Source organism: Magnolia sinica, chromosome 18 (genome assembly GCF_029962835.1).
Source record: "Magnolia sinica isolate HGM2019 chromosome 18, MsV1, whole genome shotgun sequence".
Lineage (NCBI taxonomy): Eukaryota > Viridiplantae > Streptophyta > Magnoliopsida > Magnoliales > Magnoliaceae > Magnolia > Magnolia sinica.
In genome coordinates, this window is record NC_080590.1 from 1198080 (window position 1) to 1216457 (window position 18378).

General features: G+C 40.3%; 1 protein-coding gene across 1 annotated transcript; it reads right to left on the reverse strand.

Annotated features, from left to right (window-relative positions):
- Positions 1 to 10719: 10719 nt before the first annotated feature.
- Positions 10720 to 12033, reverse strand: LOC131233676 (aspartic proteinase CDR1-like). The gene has a single exon (XM_058230465.1). The coding sequence runs from the start codon at positions 12031 to 12033 to the stop codon at positions 10720 to 10722; it is 1314 nt and encodes a 437-aa protein (XP_058086448.1).
- Positions 12034 to 18378: the final 6345 nt, after the last annotated feature.

Below are 18378 nucleotides of genomic sequence, written 5' to 3' on the forward strand. Positions count from 1 at the left end.
TGACCGTAGTCCAGTATAAAAATTGTTGACGTAAAATTTGGCTCATTCCTTTCACTACTTTCAAGTACATGCACAGGAAAAAGATTAAGGAGAATTTGGCTAAAGCAAGGGATCATCTGATGCCAAAATCAAGCCTAGAATCTGAGTCTAACGGTGTTTAGGAGGTTTGAGTGAGAGAATTTGTGTACCTTTCACATTTAGCATCTCTTCTATTTATAAGAGAAAGGGTCCTATGAGATGGGGATCCTTTCTTGATACTTTGATGATTTATCTTGATCCAAGATAATCCCAAGATTATAGTTCTCCGCGAGTCTTGGGACCTACTATTATCTTTTGGAGATGACGAAAGACATTCATCCGAAGTTCATAGCTGTCTCTAGGTCGGATCTTAAGGCGGGTGCTTTGCTAGAAACAATTGGTATTGCTTCGCCCGATAGATCAGCATTTACTATTCTCGATCGTCAATCAAGTCAGGAGCATCGTTTGAGTTAGAAGGCTCATCGGCTGAGGTATGGTCGATCCATAATTGACCCATTACCAACTTATTGCCAACCTATGGGGTAAGTCAATTTGGGATATGGTCGATCTATAATTGACCTATAATCAATCTAAGGGCTAGGTCAGTAGTACATGGTCACTGAAGGGCTCTTTGAGTGTCCTTAAGGTTGCATTGATCTCCTTAGAGGCTTCGCCCTCTGGACATATATGAGTCTTGTTTAGGCTCGGTGCCCGATGGGCTCATGCTACGTCAGTAGAATTGGTCTATTCCATAAGCCGACTCGATCAACTTGTCCAATTTTTTTCCCAACAAAAATCAACCCAACTGCTCAAGTAATACAACTTCAAAATGATTCACAGATTATACAGCTTAGTGTGCTAGTGCAACCCAGTAATAAGTAGATGGCTCTGATTTCAGTACCAATTGATATCCTGGTGTGGCCCACCATTTTCAGGAACTGATGTTCTACACATATGACACGTCGGGCGGCAAAAAAAGTGGTTGCTGCTTCCATTATATTTCTTTAGCTACACCTGATGAGTATCTTGGATCTCTCTCTCACACGTGCCATGCACTCGAGTTCACCAGCATCCCACGGTCTTAAAGAAACTTGAATGTCTCTAATAAATCAAGAAATGACAAATCCCTTGGAAGATTCTCCCCTTATTTAAAATGTCCCAACTCCGAATATTTTCATTGGCTGCGGTGGAGTGATCCAGTGTTGGACGTGGGAAGCGGATCTCCCGCGGAAGCCTTTCCCAGGAAGTTCCGGCGCTTGGAACATAGGTGGGCACACCATTATGTTTGTGAGAAATCCACAACGTCCAGCCGTTTTTTAATATCATTTTAGGGCCTTTGGCCAAAAATGAGCTGGACCCGATACTAAAGTAGGCCGCAAACATGCGGATTGAATGTACACAGTTGAAATATTTGTGGGGCCATAGAAGTTTTAAATCAGGCTAATATTCGTGTTTTCAGCTCATCCCATTAGGAATGACGTTATAAACAGTATGGATGCCATATAAACATCACTGTTGACCCAGGGAGGTTTCAACAGCAGGAATTTCTTTACTCACCTGAGCTTAGATCCTTCTCACTTTTGATATTGAGTTCTAAAATGATCTCAAAAAACGCATGGACAGGGCCCACCTAAGCTCCTAGCGCAGGAACTTCTAGAAGCCTTCGCAGGAAATTCGCTTCCGTTGGACTCGAGGAACGGATTAGGTGTGGCCATGGTCTCACCCAAGACGTGCGGCTCTTACTATGGAGCCCACCTTGATGCATTTATTGTATATATATCTATGTCATCCATCCATCCGATTCTCTCTGTTTTCAGCCAAAAATAAAGTTGATAGAAATCTTAGGTTAACAATACCTTAGGAAACAGAGGTGATTAATTATTATATTTATTTTTACCCTTTCATCCAGGTTTATATGACCTTATTATCAAGTTAGATGGTGAACAAGCATTATGTAAATATTAAGGTAGGCCTTCAGGAGCTTTTAACGACGGGGCATTTAATAAGTACTGTTATTTTGATCTGCTTCATTTTTGGCTTATGCCCTGAAAAGCTAAAAAGATCCTCTAAAATAATATAGAATACATGCATCAAAGCGAACCCTACATATGAGGCCGCACCTAATCTCCTACCTCCCCAAGTAGGAGGCAAAGGGGAAGTTCAACCAAGACCGTTCGTAGTGGGGCCCTAACGAGGATGGCACATAGTTCAAAATTCACACTAATGCAATCAAAATTCACACTAATGCAACAACAGTAGCCATATGTGCCGCTTTCCTAAATAAAAACAAAAGACAAATGGTGATATTGAATTGTTATTGGGTAGGGCATTATGAGACACTCTTACGACAGCTAGCCCGCACCTTCCCTTTCTATAACTCACAAAAATCTCCTATTACCCTCATGCGGAGGGCTCACGGCTATAAGGGTGAAAAAGGTCATTAATGCTTCTTGGAAACATCTGCGTTTCACATACATGAATTGCCTTTAATTAAGGTTGACCCATTGAAAAAGCACAGCGCGCACGCGCATGTTAGATGTGGACCCATATTGGAAAGCTTTTCTTCTTTCTTTTTTTCTTTTTCTTTTTTTTCACGGCAGCCTGCATTAGATAGGTGCTTGCAGTGCGTCATTGAGCAGCCTTGTAGAGGAATAAGGGGATTCCTTTGATCCATAGTTACAAGCAATTGGTGCCTGCTTTGCAGCTCTGCACACAAATGGCTTGTGGTACTCTTTCGTTCAACCATAATAAGGCTACATAGGATTCACCTGTGATACAAGGTAATTCACATTCTTAGCTAGCACCTTTTTTTCTCTTTTTTTAAAATTGGACCATGTACTTTTTCTTGCTTTCTTTCTCTAACTAGCAACTTTTTTTAAGTCAGTTTTTTTTTTTTTTTTTTTTTTAAATTTATTTATATGTAGATAACCTGTATTTTTTTTCTTTTTGAATTTGAATCATCTTATTGTCACAAGTCAGAGAATACTGTCTTCCTACATCTTGATTGGTCCACGTCATCTCAGTACTAGTGCATTAAATGCATTAATTGTGTGATGATGCAGTCCAATCAGATTGCAACAAGTGGGATCTTATATATATATATATATATATATATATATATATATATATATATATATATATATATATATATATATATATATATATATAACTAGTATCCTATCTAGCTCTCTCACTGTATTTTAGTTGCACTTGCCATAACTGGTAGTAAACGATCCCAGACCGAACCCTAAGTTCAATGACACCCACGACAATCCAACATTCAGTTGGAACATAAATCTCATTGCAAAACCCTAATGGCTAGTGAAGTCAGCTGCAGCAAAATTAAGAGACCTTCCCAACAAGGTCATATCCAACCATGGAAGTTCCACTAAGCTCTATGTTGCCAAAAATCGTAAGATGCAAATTCTAAGGAGCCATGGTAAGATAAACAGCACCATCCCACATTCAAATGAATGTGTCAACTGGAAGATGTGTTGTAATAAATGTCTTAAATTGAATATGTTACTAGGCCTATTAATGCCATCAACAGACTGTCGAACAACGCTGAATCCCATTGAGTTTTTTCGGATTTTCTACAATTGGTCGATGACCTATCTGGGCATTTTTTCGATGTCATCGAAGGGTGTTCAATTGCACCTTTGATGAAATCGAACATATCTCGATGCAATCGAGATATTTCCAAAAATCGGGTTTTGTCTCTAGTCAGTTTGGGTGTTAGTTCGATGTCATCGATCAGGCTTTGATGTCATTGAATGATAAGTTTTGATGTCATCGAAGGATAAGTTTCGATGACATTGGAGGATGTTCGATGCCATCAAACCGATTAGTGCAGATTTTCGCAAAGTTGTAATTTTGCGGGATTTATTTCCTTTTCTAATTGGGTTTCCTCCAAAGGTTATATATTGGAGTGCAATCAAAATTGGGAGGGTATGTAATTGTGTTAGGGTTTTCAAATCGTCCAAAGATTTCAAAAAGTGTAGCAAAGATGAGATTCAAGGTTGTTCGAATCGGGTAAGCTCTACGCTTCATAATTCTAATTTCATAGTGATCATTTGTCGCTTTGTGTCGTGGTTTTTTCTCGAAAGAGTTCTTTCATGTTAAATCGTTGTGTTCTTCTCCCTTTTGCCTGGTGCTTTTGGATAGCTATCCTTGATTCATCTCCATGTGCTTCCACAGTTCTCCCAACAAGACGAACCAGTTTGGTATCGACGAAGCCATCAAGTCAAGGATATCTATATCACAACCGACCTTGCAGCAAAGTTACATGTTCTCAATAGCCAAGCCTTGGTTAACGGAAAATCAATTACATCCTTCAATGCCGATTCAAATCCTTGTGCGTGTGGTTCTATGTGGTCATCTCAAAGGGCACTAAGCAGTAGAAGAACATCGCATCAACTGAAGAACCCATTTGAGAGAGGAGTGAAAGAGGACTGTATCCGAGGCCCACTAGTCCAGCCTCTTAGTTATGGAAAATTCTATTGTGATTGGGTTGACATCCAAATTAGATCTTTGGAATTTAAACGCTTGATCTCTTGGCAGAGTTGAATGTAAGTATCTCTGCTGCAAGCCGCCATTAGTTTAAGTGTACTCACACTTCTTACTCTTGCTACAAGAAAAGTCCGGATGAAGATCTTGGCATGTATTCAATTTGCATAAGAGGTTTCCATAGGTGGAAGATTTAGCGAGATCGAAGAGGGGGTCCTTTTGTTTAAAGTATCCATCGTAGGGCTGACACTAGATCCATATAAGATTACTTCCAGTGTTGGCGATTGCGAGGAACTTGAATGCAAGCATCTCGATGGACAGCTCCATGAGATACTCTGCAAACAAATACTCCCCACAGCTGTGGATCACCCTCGATCCGATGGACATGGTGGAAACGACGAGAGAATGATTTAGTTTAGAAAAGAAGTAGTCAACCTGGGGACCTTCTACGGTGGACCCTTTTAAAATGCGGTTAGAGAGGGTGTCCACCAAGTTCCAGGACAAAGGCTAAGGGGAATTGTTATAGAGAATGCCTTGGATTATGCCAATTTATCATGCAGAGATGTCCTAGTTCGGCTCAACTAAAGTCTGATTTGGTTCAACTGAAAATTGGTGAACTCTCAAGTTGCATGTTGTGATAATTTCTACTTTTTTGGTTCAAAATTGTGTGTGTGTGTGTGTGTGTGTGTGTAAGAATTTTTTTGCATACATTTATAATTTAAGCGAAAAGTGCTATTGGAATTGGTTCGGTCCAACCAAAGGTTCCATTCGATCCAATCAACATGTTACGTAGATTTGTGCAAATTAGGGTATTTAAGTATGATCATTATTAAAGCTTGTTAATATGAGTGTTTTCTTTCTAAGGAAAAGGGTTTGCGATGTGAGGGGGCTTCTAAACACTTGGAAAGACTTTGAAAGGTTTTTTCTCAATGGGTTGTGCATTGTAAAGAGGGATCGGGTGCTTCTGTAATTGAACAGGATAAGTATATAAACTCTAAGGTTTTTATTATAGTTGATCTTTATCGTTGTTTTTGTGTTGTGACTTTTTCTGCAAGGTTCTTCACGTAAAATATGTGTTTTGTTGTTAATTGCTTTATTACTTAGTTATTTTACTTTATTTAATTATTCTATCTTTGTTGTACGAGCTTAACATGGAGACTTAAGCAAGTGTGTTTCATTCTTGTCCTTTGTAGCAATTAATATATCATCAACGTAAAGTATCAATAGAATGTATACTCCTCTTTAAGTACCATGTAATATACACAGTAATCATACTCGCGGTTAATATACCTAATCTCTATCGTGTAGGAATTGAACCGCTTGTACCCAATCTCCTTATGATGTATTAACTCCATGGCTATTGTCCATGCTCTCATCCTCCCTTTAGCTATCTTCTTTCATTTACCTAACAAGTCTCTCTTATAGAAGCTAGCGAAAATTACTTTAGCATCCATCTTGTCTAACATGAGACTAGTTGAGATTCAGAATGAGATATACTTAGGGTTGATCTGAGTTTATTATGATGTTCGAATCTCAATCAGAATCATGGTGGACAAGATGGATGTTGGAGCAGTTTTTACCTGCTTCTACGAGAGACTCGTTAGGTAGATGAAAGAAAATAGCTAAAGGGAGAAGGAGAGCAGCCATGAAGTGAATACATCACAAGGAGACGAGGAGAGAGGGAATGCGAAGGAGCCCATGTTTGTTGAAGGAACGCGTCCAGCCAGCTCATCTGCAGCAGAAATCTCTCCTCTATAATCATGTAATCTTCTCTGTAATCTCTGTAGATCCTAATCTCTTCTTTGTAATCTCTGTAGATCCTCCCCATTCATGTATAAATACTGGTTGTGTGCGGCTCTAAGCATACAAGCCTCTTCTTTCCCAAATCATGTTTTACAATAGTGTTTACATGGAATGGAAGGAGTACGTTTTGGTTATCATGACATGATATATGAATAAAATACTCTCTCACGGGTTTGTTGATTACACACCTGCGCGAAGACCCATACACATGCATACAAAGTCACACGTACAGATATAAAACAAGTGTGCAAGATCTAAGCTCTGAACATATATAGAAAATTATGCCTAAATGTTCTGCCTGAAAAATCCAGCAGTTTCAGTCCTCAAATAGTTACAATGAAAAAAAGAAAATGGATGGTCTCTATTATTATTATTATTATTTTTGTGGCCATTCATTTGTTTTAATATGGTATGGCCCATGCGAGGAGTGGAGTGGCTGCGCATGAATTTGGTGGAATCTTGATTGTGGGGCCATCGTCATGTATGTGCCTTACATCCATTCTATCGAACCATTTTGATGAGACCTCATTTTAGGAAATGATCCAAAAAATTAAGCAGATCCAAAGCTCAAGTGGACTATACCAAAATAAATAGTGGTAGTTGAATACCCACCATTTAAACTTCTTGGGGGCCACTGGAATGTCTATTTGCCACCCAACCTGTTGATAAGGTCACATGAAGTTTTTAATAGTCAATCATCACTGTTTCCTATTGTATGATCTGCTTGAGATTTAGATCTGCTTAATTTTTTAGATTTTGCCTTAAAATTAGCTGTCAAAATAAATGAACAGTGTGAATGTAAGGCACATACATAAGGTGGCCCCCACAATCAGGAATCCACCAAAGCCGCTCCCCTGGGTGGCCTACGTTTTTAGTCCGCACAGTTCACCTGGTGGAAAAGCTGAAATCTCACTCACTCGTCACATTTAGGCAAATAGGGACGCAGTTTGGCCAGTGGCCCCTACGCCAGCCGGCTAGCTAGTGTCAAAGCTTTGTGGCCCCACCATGATGCATCTGTAATATCCAAAAATGTGGTCGATAAGCCCATTTTTTATATCATTTTTAGGGCATAAGTGTAAAATTAAGATACAGACAGATCTCAGGTGGACCACATCCACATCACAAGAAAATAGAAAATAAAAATAGTATTGATGGAATGTCCACATTAAAATCTTTACAGAGTTCAACCAAATGTTTATTTGCCATCTAATTTATTGATAAGGTCAAAAAAAACACAAATATCAACTTGATTCAAAACTTTTATGACCCTCAATTAAAGTTTCAACAATGAGCATTCAATTACCATTGTTTTATGTGATGTGGTACACCTGAGATACGAATCTACCTCATTTATGGGCTCATGCCCTAAAATGATTGGCAAAATGGAAGGATCCACTGTTTTCTGTGGTGTGGGCCACCTGAGATATGAATTTACCTCATTTCATGCCCTAAAATGATATCCTTCAAAAAATTGGAAGGGCGGTGTTGATAGAACAGATACATCACGGTGGGCCCAAAGAGCTTTGACACCATCTAGCTGGCTGGTGTTAGGTCACTAGCCAAACCGTGCGCGGCAAATGGGCACGCATGTGATGTGAAGGGCTATCACACGTGGGGAATTAGCATGCCTCTTTATTGTATTTGTTTAGCTAACCCAATCGCACGTGAACACTGCCTATGACGCACGTGAGCAAGGTCCCACCTTTCCATCAGATGGGCCAGTGTGGATATCCTCTGACCTGAAGTTCAGTCGATCTATTGGTTGTAAACGCTGTGGTCCATCTGAAGTACCAAATCACTTGACAATTGGGCCACGAGATCTAGTGTGACCCACCTTGTGGTAAGGTCAGATCTCACACACACGTGAGATATTGACACGTGTTGATAGACATGGCAAATATGCAGGTGCGATCTAGTACGGTACGTACAAGGATAATAGGTGGAAATTTTCCATCTTTGAATAGCAAATTTTGTAGCCGTGAGTGATGATACACTTAGGGCCATCTCCATTTTTCGAGGTTAACCGAATCTTTTGATGAGGTGAGCCATTAAAATTCGGAGCCTGGAACATTAAATTCAACGTGAATCTAAAACAATGTTAATTACGAGTTTCGACGCATATCTATGGTGGTGGGTTGAACGGACCAATGGCATGCATTGCCAAATCTTGGGCCCCACTTGTCAAAACTGAAAACCTTGCGTTGGAGATCCTTAGATTGATCTGAACCGTTCATATTCTAAATATTACCATACCGAAGCAATGATACTATATTTATGCCATCTGTAGCATAGATGGCAGTACTCCATGAACGGTTCAGATCATCATTTAAGAAGCAATCGGGGAATGGAACCAACCACCCTCTAATTCCACACAAAACGTGTATGGTTCGTACAGGAAGAAAACGATCACTCATCGTAAATCTGTTCATCCGCAGAAATTGACTTAAAAACAATGGTCCAGAAAAAGCAATTCTAACTGACTTTGGCACGAGCACGATAATCTATGATCAGAGACTCTTTACAGATTGACCATATACCACAAGAGTTTCTAGGTGAACGGTATGGATCATCACGTGGTGGGCCAAAACCCGAGCCTTGTGATTTGTGAGGCCAATGAAATCACCTGGAGGGACCAGCCTATCTTTAGAACAGACCACCTACAAACGTCCCACATGATCATCACCTCAGATCACTCACACGTATCTCACATCCCCACGTGTGACTGTGTGAGCACTGACTGTGAAGACAAAGCTCGTCGTTGTTCACTATTCCGTGAAATCCTCCAAAAGATTTGAAACGAAAAGTGCACATATAATCATGGTATATATGCAGTTTTGAATTTTCCACATGGAACTCCCAAAATGATTCAAACCATCCCGGTAGTGGGCCACGTCACAAATAACAAACAATTCGGATGCTATGTTTGGAATGTGTCCCACTGTAATATGGGAAGCGGATTGGCTGGTGTACCACACACCAGCAACCTAGCTAGTGTGTTGACGTCACCAAGTTCTGTGGGTCCCATCATGAGGTATGAGTTATATCCAAACCGTCCATCCACGTAGTGATCTCGTCGTAAGGCTTGTGCCAAAAAATAAGACGGATCCAAAAATCAAGTGGACCACACAGTAAAGGGCAGTGAAAGATTGAACGTCTGCCATTGAAACCCTTCTGGGGTCACAGAAATTTAGGATTACTATGATTTCATTTTTATCGTGGTGAAGGTCTGTGTAACCTTAGGAATATACTGGATGAAAAGTAAACGTTACGGTGGGCCCTACGAATGTTTTAACAGTGAGAATCATTGTCCCACTTCTATTTGTGGTGTGGTCCACATCAAGCTTGGAAATTACTCATTTTCGGGACAAAGATCTAAAATGACCTTTAAAATGGATGAACGGTATAGATATGATAAATATATCATTGTGAGGCCGATGTAACTTTGATCTCCTTTTAATTGCTCGTATGACTCAGAGCTCAAGGAGAGTCAGCGCTCGGCTTCGCACGACACGTAACCACACCAATTAGGTGTGTGGTAAAAAAGCCAATCCGCTTCCTCCAGGCGAAGTTGCACGAACGGTTCAAAGGATATCAATGTTACATGGGCCCACAATGATGTATTTATTATATCCACACCGTTCATCCAATTTTAGAAATCATTCTAGAGTAGTATAAAAAAAATGAATAATATGCAAAGATCAAGTGGACCACACCACAAATAGCAGCAGAGATAATGATTTTCACCGTTAAAAATTTTGTAGGCCCACCATAATGTTTAGTTTCCATCTAATCTGTTCATAAGATCACAAATACCTAGACTAACAGGAAAAACAAATTTCATATTGATCCAAAACTTCTGTGAATCCCAAAAGGGTTTCAATGGTATACGTTCAATCCCCCACTTCTTTTTTCAGTGTGGTCCACTTCATCGTTATATCTGTCTTAGCTTTTGGCTCAAGCATTAAGACGAACTCGCAAAATGGATGGACAGTTTGGATATAACAAATACCTCATGATGGGACCCACAGAACTTGCTGACCTCAATACATCAGCTATATAGCTGATGTGTGGTACACCAGCCAATCCGCTTCCGCCATCTTCACAAGGAAAATACCGTTAAGCTTAAAATATAAACCATATTAGCCAAACGGATGGTCTGATTTGAACGGTTCATCTTCTCAATGCTACCATAAACAAGCTATAGTTGAATACTAAATCCGTGAAGGATAACCATTCACATAAGACAGAAGTTTTCAAATCTCATACTAATTTCATTAAATGGAATTACAACGTCATAAAACATAAACCAAATGATAGATTCACTTCACTAAAATCCAAGAATTCAATCCAACATATTATCTTATAATACGAAAAAAAGCTCATTGCAAAACCCTAACTCTTGGTGCAGTCAGTTTGAGCGAAGGAGACCTTTTTCCCAACAAGATCATATCCAACCTTGAAGTTCTGTTGAGCTATGTTGCCAAAGATGGAAAAGCTGTCCGAAGCAATAATCGCCAGACAAACAACATCATCAGAAACTTGAATGAAAGTGTTCAAGGGAGGAAGGATGATAACAGCGTCGGTGAAGCTGAACTTCAGCTCAGGTAGTTCAGCATCAGAGCCCAACTGGTAGCAAACCTGCAAAGTCCCAGTTGGGTCCTCGGCCGGAGGAAGATTAATCACTGCCCTCAATGCCGATTCCAATTGACTGAAAGTGTTGGTCTCAAGGAATGTAAGAGTCGTGCCGGAGTCGATGATGATGTTACCCTCTTCCAACGATGGAAGCTCCACCTTCTCCTCACCAACAGAGATAGATTCCAAGTTTAGATAGTAAAATGTATCTGGGTCCTTAGGAATCAAAGGTGTAGATACGACACCAGGGGTGGAGACGGTTGCACTATCGCCAAAATCCATTTGGCTGCTGGAGGTGGTCTTCTGTAGCGGCACTAAGCAGTAGGAGAACTTCCCATCAATGGAAGAACCCAATTGAGAGATGAGAGAAAGTGGGCCGCCTCCAAGTCCAATCAATCCAGCTCCATGGCTATCGAAAGTCCCATCATTGTTGTGGCCACACCCAAATGAGATTTTGGGAATTTTAACACTCGATCTAGCTCTGGCACTGGAGGCAAAGGTGAGTGTTTCTACTGCAAGAACTCCATTAGTGTATGACTTATCTCCATAGCTGTAAGAGTACTCACACTTCCTACTATCACTGCATGAAGCTTGCGGAAGAGCTGTGCATGGATTTGATTCGCAAGAGAGGTCGCGGTAAGTAGAAGATTCGGACGGATCGAAGAGAGGGGTGGTTTGACGATAGCATTGTTCGCAGGGCTTGCACTGTGTCCAGATAAGATCACTTCCAGTGTCAGCGATAGCGAGGAGCTTGACTGGAGGTGTACCGATGGAGAGCGACATGAGATATTCTCCACCATTGGGGATCACCTCCGATCGAATGAAGGTGGTGTTAAAAGAGGAAGATGACTTGGAGAGAGAACGGAAGTAATTGATACGAGAGCTCGAACGGCGGAGTGTTTTCGACAGGCGGTCGTAGATGGTGTCAGATGGGTTGTAGAAGGGACTCTGAGGGGAATCGCGGTGAATGAGATCGACGCTGAAACCACCATTGGCGGCTTCAACTAAAAGATTCTGAGAGAGATGAAGGAAGGTGATGAAAGAGAGGAGGATGAGAGCATGAACGGTATCCATGATTATATGCAACAGAAGAGAAGAGAAAAGAAGACAACACAGTAAAGGAGGAGTTGTGAAGGATAGAAGGGTATGGTTGGCTGTATTTATAGGGATTGGAAGAAACAGCTTAGATGGTGCCGTAGAAGTTCAACTCTCTAAACAGGTCCGTAATTTCTTACTTCCCAACGCAATGGACGTCGTTTCCCTCCGAAACCTCCGCTGGATTGAGAGAGAATGCGTTTCGCATTAACGTAGAGCAACGGCAAGCTAAGTGGGCCCACGTGATGTTTGTGAGAAATCCACCACGTTCATCAGATTTTTCCAGATCATATTTGGGAATGAGCCCAAAATATAAGCAGATCCATGACTCAAGTGGGCCGCACTTGAGGAAAAAGTGGGTTGGGAAATGCCTAAAGATGAAACCTCCCTAGGGTCCACCGTGTTGTTTTTCTGCCATCCTTACCGTTAATAAGATCATTTCAGCTAGGATGAAATGAAAAATAAAAATTACTATTATCCTGATCCAAAACTTTTGTGGCCCCACGAATGTTTCAAAGGTGGACGTTCAATCCTCACTGTTTCCTGTTGTACGGCCCACTTTAGTTTTGGATCCACATCATTTTTGGGCCCTTGTCCTATCACGATCTGGAAAAAACGGATGGATGGAGTGGATTTCTCACAAACATCACGGTCAGCCCCCTTAGCTTTCCCTCCTTCGAGGTTATTGCGAAGAAACGCATTCGATGACAAAGATATGTTTAAATGCGTGTAACGTTCGTTTGTGCCCCGCCATGATCTATGTGTTAGATCGACACCATCCATCCATATTTCTAGATCATTTTAAACCATGAGCCCAAAAACTAAGCAGATTCAAAGCCCAAGTGAACCACAAAAAAGTAAAAAGTGGTAATTGTTGAAAACTTCTGCGGGCCACAGAGTTCTGTGCGACTTCAAAAACAGTTTGGATGTCAAATAAACGTCGTGATCCTGCGGGCCACATAGTTATGTATCTGCCTGTTTTTCGGGTTCATGTCCTAGACCAATCTGGAAAAATGGATAGACGGTGTGGATCTTACACTCACATCATGATAGGGCCCACAGAAGATCACGTCTCAAAAAATTTCCTTGTCTATAGAGAATATTTGTCCTTTTTTATGCTGACGTCAGAACCGTTATCGTTGACCATGCGTGAGCTCGTAGCCAACCTACTTCTTTAAAGTTTCCAAAGATGAAGGGCTGAGAATCTATATATGGGGGATGATTAGATTTTTCTTTTTTTAAATACCAAAATTGTAGCCGCACTGAGTTGGCGATTTCAAATTTCAAGCTTAAATAAATATATTGTTAGGGTGGGCCTTTGTAAGCCCGAGGTTTTCGCCGTTTATCATTTGGACCCGATACTATTCCGGACCATATGGAGCCTAATCTCAGGCCAAATACCAGCTTGTGGAAGAGATGAGTGGACCGGAACACATGGGTCCGACCGAGATCTAATGAAAGTCCTCAAACATGGGCCCGAGCCTCTTTAGATCTTGCCTCGACATCTGGCCTGCCTCGTTCACCCTGGCCCAGGCCATTAACGTGTCCACCTGGCCTACTCGTATTAATGTGATAAATAAAGATCGAAGTGCTGTCGACACATCTGCTGCATGTACATGAGCTTTATTACACACCCGTGGTGATCCAAACCATTGATACGACGAGATAAAGAGCTGCTGGTGATGCCTTGAAAGTCTTATGGAAATCTTAAACTTTCGATCAATGGCCCACGTTCAAAGTAAAAGAGTTATAAACAATCAAAGGGTTTATCCCATGGACCCCATCCAGTGAAGGCCCTCATATAAGCAGTTGGCCCCATATCCAACGGCTATAATCCAATAACAACCATAGGGTCCGGATGTACCATAGCCAACCTTTGAATGAATTTTGCAATAATTAGAAATTTTAATGGATGTCGTGTGCCATATAATCTCTTTTACATTGTCCTAATAAAGTTGATTTATGATGTTGCTTCCGTAAATGCCAATACTTTATAACATTAGCAGAGAGTCTGGGCTACTCCGGCAACGGATGACGCTTGATACACGGTACTCAGCGAATGTACACGTGGCATACAGTAACTTAATTAAACCTACTAACTTGTGGATACATGTCTCACCGAGGGCTTGTTTGTTAATGCTGAATTTTTGCACTTAACATGGAATTGGGAAAATGTTGTGTGGTTAGTGGTGTTTGTTAATGCGTCGCTGTTGCGGAAGAAGGAAAGATAGTTTTCTACTGAATTCTTTCGGTGATAAATGTCTGCCTTATGCGGAATGCGCTCAATGAATTTTTCATTAAACAAAAAACTTTGTTTCCAAAATTATCCTTTTTCAAGTTACAACGGCAATTTTTTCTTTTTAAATTGTTTGTGCAATACAAAATAACTTTTAACCTGTGAAACTTCTTTATGCCCCACCATGATATTTGTGATTTATCCATTTTTAAAGATCATTTTAGGGGTTAATACCAAAAATGAGAAGAATACAAATCTCAAGTGAACGATACCACAGGAAAACAATAGTGATTGGATATCTACCATTAAAATTCTCCCAAGACCCAATGTACTGTTTATTTGACATCTAATTTGTTGATTAGGTCATATAGACCTAGATGAATGAAAAAAACAAAGATCAACTTGATCCAAAACTTTTATAGCCCCCAAAAAGTTTTTAATGGTCAACATTCATTCAATACTTTTTTCCTATAATATGGTCCACTTGAGATTGGGATATACCTCATTTTTTGTCTCATATTTAAAATGATCTAGAAACATAGATGGATGGCATGGACGAAACACATACATCATGGTAGGGCCCACATAGCACCGACCATTAGCCATTGGCTGGTGGCAGGGGAGTAGCCGATCTGTTTCCACGGACGCAGATTGGATACTGATAGGTTGAGTAGTAAGATTCGACTCGCTACCGAAGTTAAGTCACCAAGTTATGTGGGCCCCATCATGATGCATGTTTTGTATCCACACCGTCCACTCATTTGGAAATATAATTTTAGGTAAAGATCCAAAGAATGAGTACCAAATCCAAAGCTCCAGTCGACCTCACCACGTACCGTTCCGAACAGAACCGACGGCCTAGATCGGCCCTGATCGAGTATGTCCATCCAGATCCGATCATTTTTCGGGTCGAATTCGGATAGTGGTGTATCCGGACAGAACCGATCCGAAAATCCGGACCGAAATGATCCGACCCGACCCGACCCGACCCGACCCGGAATGTCAATAGCCCTCTATTTTACAAAATATCTCCGTATCTTTGGCTTTTCATTTGGCGCCAAAAAAAACCCGCTCAATATACACTTGAGCCCCAAACTCTATCTTTCTCTATCTCGCTTTATCTCTGTTTATCTCTCTCTCTCCCTTTCTCTTGAAGATTAAGGCAAGAAAAAAACTACTTACATATCCTACGGTAGATTAAATACCTTTTTTTCTGCAGTTGAGTTTCAGAGAATTCTCTGTCGAAGAGATATACACTGCTATACGGTGGATAGCTGTTTACGGAAGAGAGAGAGAAAGAACGACGCAGCAGGGATTGGTCGAAGAAGAAGAAGATTTGCATACGGTGTTTACAAGCGTGACGGTCAGATTCAGAGACGCGTGACGGTCAGATTCAGAGACGAAAGCGGGCGTTAGCAAGTTCTGTGGGTCTAATCACGAGGTATGTGTTATATCCAAACCGTCCATCCATTTGGCAATATTTTATTAAGGCTTAAGACAAAAATAAGATAGATGAACTATTAAGTGGACCACACTACGGAAAGCCGCAGGGGTTTGAACGTCTACCACTGAAACCCTTGTTGGGTTCACAGAAGTTCTGGATCAACATGAAATTTGTTTTTCCACTTCATTCAGGTCTTTGTGACCTTATGAATAGATTGGATGGAAAATAAACATTATGGTGGGCCTACAAATTGTTTAACGGTGAAAATCATCATCTCTGCTGCTATTTATGGTGTGGTCCAGATGATCTTTGGATCTGATTCATTTTTTTGGATAATGCCCTAAAATGATCTCTAAAAATAGATGAACGGTATAGATATAATAAATACATCACTGTGGGGCCATGTAACTTTGATCTCCTTTGAACCGTTCGTACAACACGGAGCTCAATGACCGTCAGTGCTCGTCTTCGCACAACACGTACCCAAAGCTATTATATAGCTAGCGTGAGCTAAGAACATAGGCAGTACTTGCGTACTGAGTTACTCGTACGCTCTTATCGTACTGAGTAAACTCGGTTGGGCCCACCGCGAATGCATGTAGTTCATCCACGCCGTCCATTCGTTTTTCCAGATTATTTTATGGGTTCAACCCAAAATTGATGTATATACAAAGCTCAAGTGCACCATACCACTAGAAAAAGTGGAAGTATTGATTTCAACCGTTTTGAAAATTTTTAAGGCCCTCAATGATGTTTATTTGTCATCCAACCTGTTCATAAGATCACAAAGACATGGATGAAGGAAAAACACAAATAACAGATTGATCTAGAACTTCTTTGGCCTCATGGAATTTTTCAACGGTCGATGTTCAATTCACACTGTTTCTGGTGGTGTGGTCCATTTGAGGTTTGTACTTTGGGATAATGCCCTCAAATTACGTTTCAAAAGAGATAGACGGAGTGGATACAATGCATGAATGTCACTAGGGCCCACTGAGTTTACTCAGTACGCTTACTGTACAGACTAGGCAATCTGCTTGCCGTCATGAAGTAAAGCTTCTTCAGGAAGCTTTTGCGGTGAGATTTTTTATTCCATTTGGTAAACTACTTGGGACCGTTTTAAATCTTTTTTTAGTTTATCCACACCGTCCATCAGTTTTTTCAGATCATTTGAGTGGTTGACGCTAAATTTCCACACCATTGAAAAAATGGACGATCGAACCTCGCCCAATCGGATCCGACTAAGTTTTTCTGACCGAGTCGGAATCGGATTGGTTCAGACTACTAGGGATTCGGATCTGTTTGAGTTAGATGACTCAAATCCGGTACCGGATCTGTTCGAGTTCGGGTCAAGCTATGCAGACTTCGATTAGGGTCGGGTTGGACCGAATCCGATCCGACTCGGTCCGATGCCCAGCTCTAACTAAGAGTAATGAAAATAAAGAGTAGATGAAAAGCACTTGAAAAGCGGCAACATATAAGTGCTGGTGCAAAACTCTTATCAATTAGTGTTTCAACTACTACAAAAGTTTTTGATCAAGCTGTTATTTGTTTTTTCCCTTCTGTTATGTCCATGTTAACTTGTGAATAGGTTGGATTTCAAATAAAAATCGAAGTGAGCCTTAGGAAGGTTTTAACGGTAGGCATCAATCTCGCCAGTGTTTTTTATGGTGGGGTCAACTACATATTTGGATATGCCTTGTTTTTTAATTCATGCTCTAAAATTAAATTTTCAAATAGATGGACGGTGTAGATAAAGCATATACATTATAGTGGGCCCACATACATCATAGTGGGCCCATGTAAACTGATGACGTCACTTTGGTAGCGCTATTCAACCCATCAGTAGCTAATCCGCGTCCAAGTAAGATGTGGATTGGTTGGTGTACCTCACACCAGCTATGTAGCTGCTATATTGACGTAAGTTCTGTGGTTCCCATCATGAGGTATGTGTTATATCCAAACCATTCATCCATTTGGCGAGCTCGTATTAAAACTTGAGACGAAAAATAAGCTACAAAAAGCAATAGGGGATTGAACTTTTACCATTGAAACCTTTTTTCGGGTCACAGAAGTTTTGGATCAGTATGATTTTTTTTCCCTCTTCATACAAGTATTTATGACCTTATGAACATATTGGATGGAAAATAAACTTAAATAGGCTACAGAAGGTTTGGATGAATATGTTTTCACCTCATACAATTGGAAATGACCTTATAAACGGTTTGAATAGCAAATAAATATAAGGTGGGGCTTATTTGAAGGTTTTGTTACTGCTAGTGTTCAATCCTATACAACACATAGTGACAATCTTCCTGCTAAGAGGAGTTAAGGGTCTTATGATGATATTTTAGTTTTTTATTAAGTATTTAAGTTTATTTGAATTAAATAGAATGATTTTATTTTTATTTAATAAAAAATAATTTCTTTATAATGTAAAACATTTCCAAAGGAGAGATAAGGACAAATGTGTCAAATTAACATATTTCAGATGTTTAAGATGTTTGTTAATAAACAATTTCTTTCAGATTCAGTACTTAATTTTTAGACTTTAGCCATAATTATCAAACAACTTTTTTTTACTTCAGATTTCAGATTTAGGCTTTAGATTTCATATTTAGGCTTCATATTTTAGATTCGCTTT

What these genes read in the sequence shown, in the direction of transcription:
- LOC131233676 (XM_058230465.1), bottom strand. Translation starts at nt 12,033, where the DNA reads ATGGATACCGTTCATGCTCTCATCCTCCTCTCTTTCATCACCTTCCTT.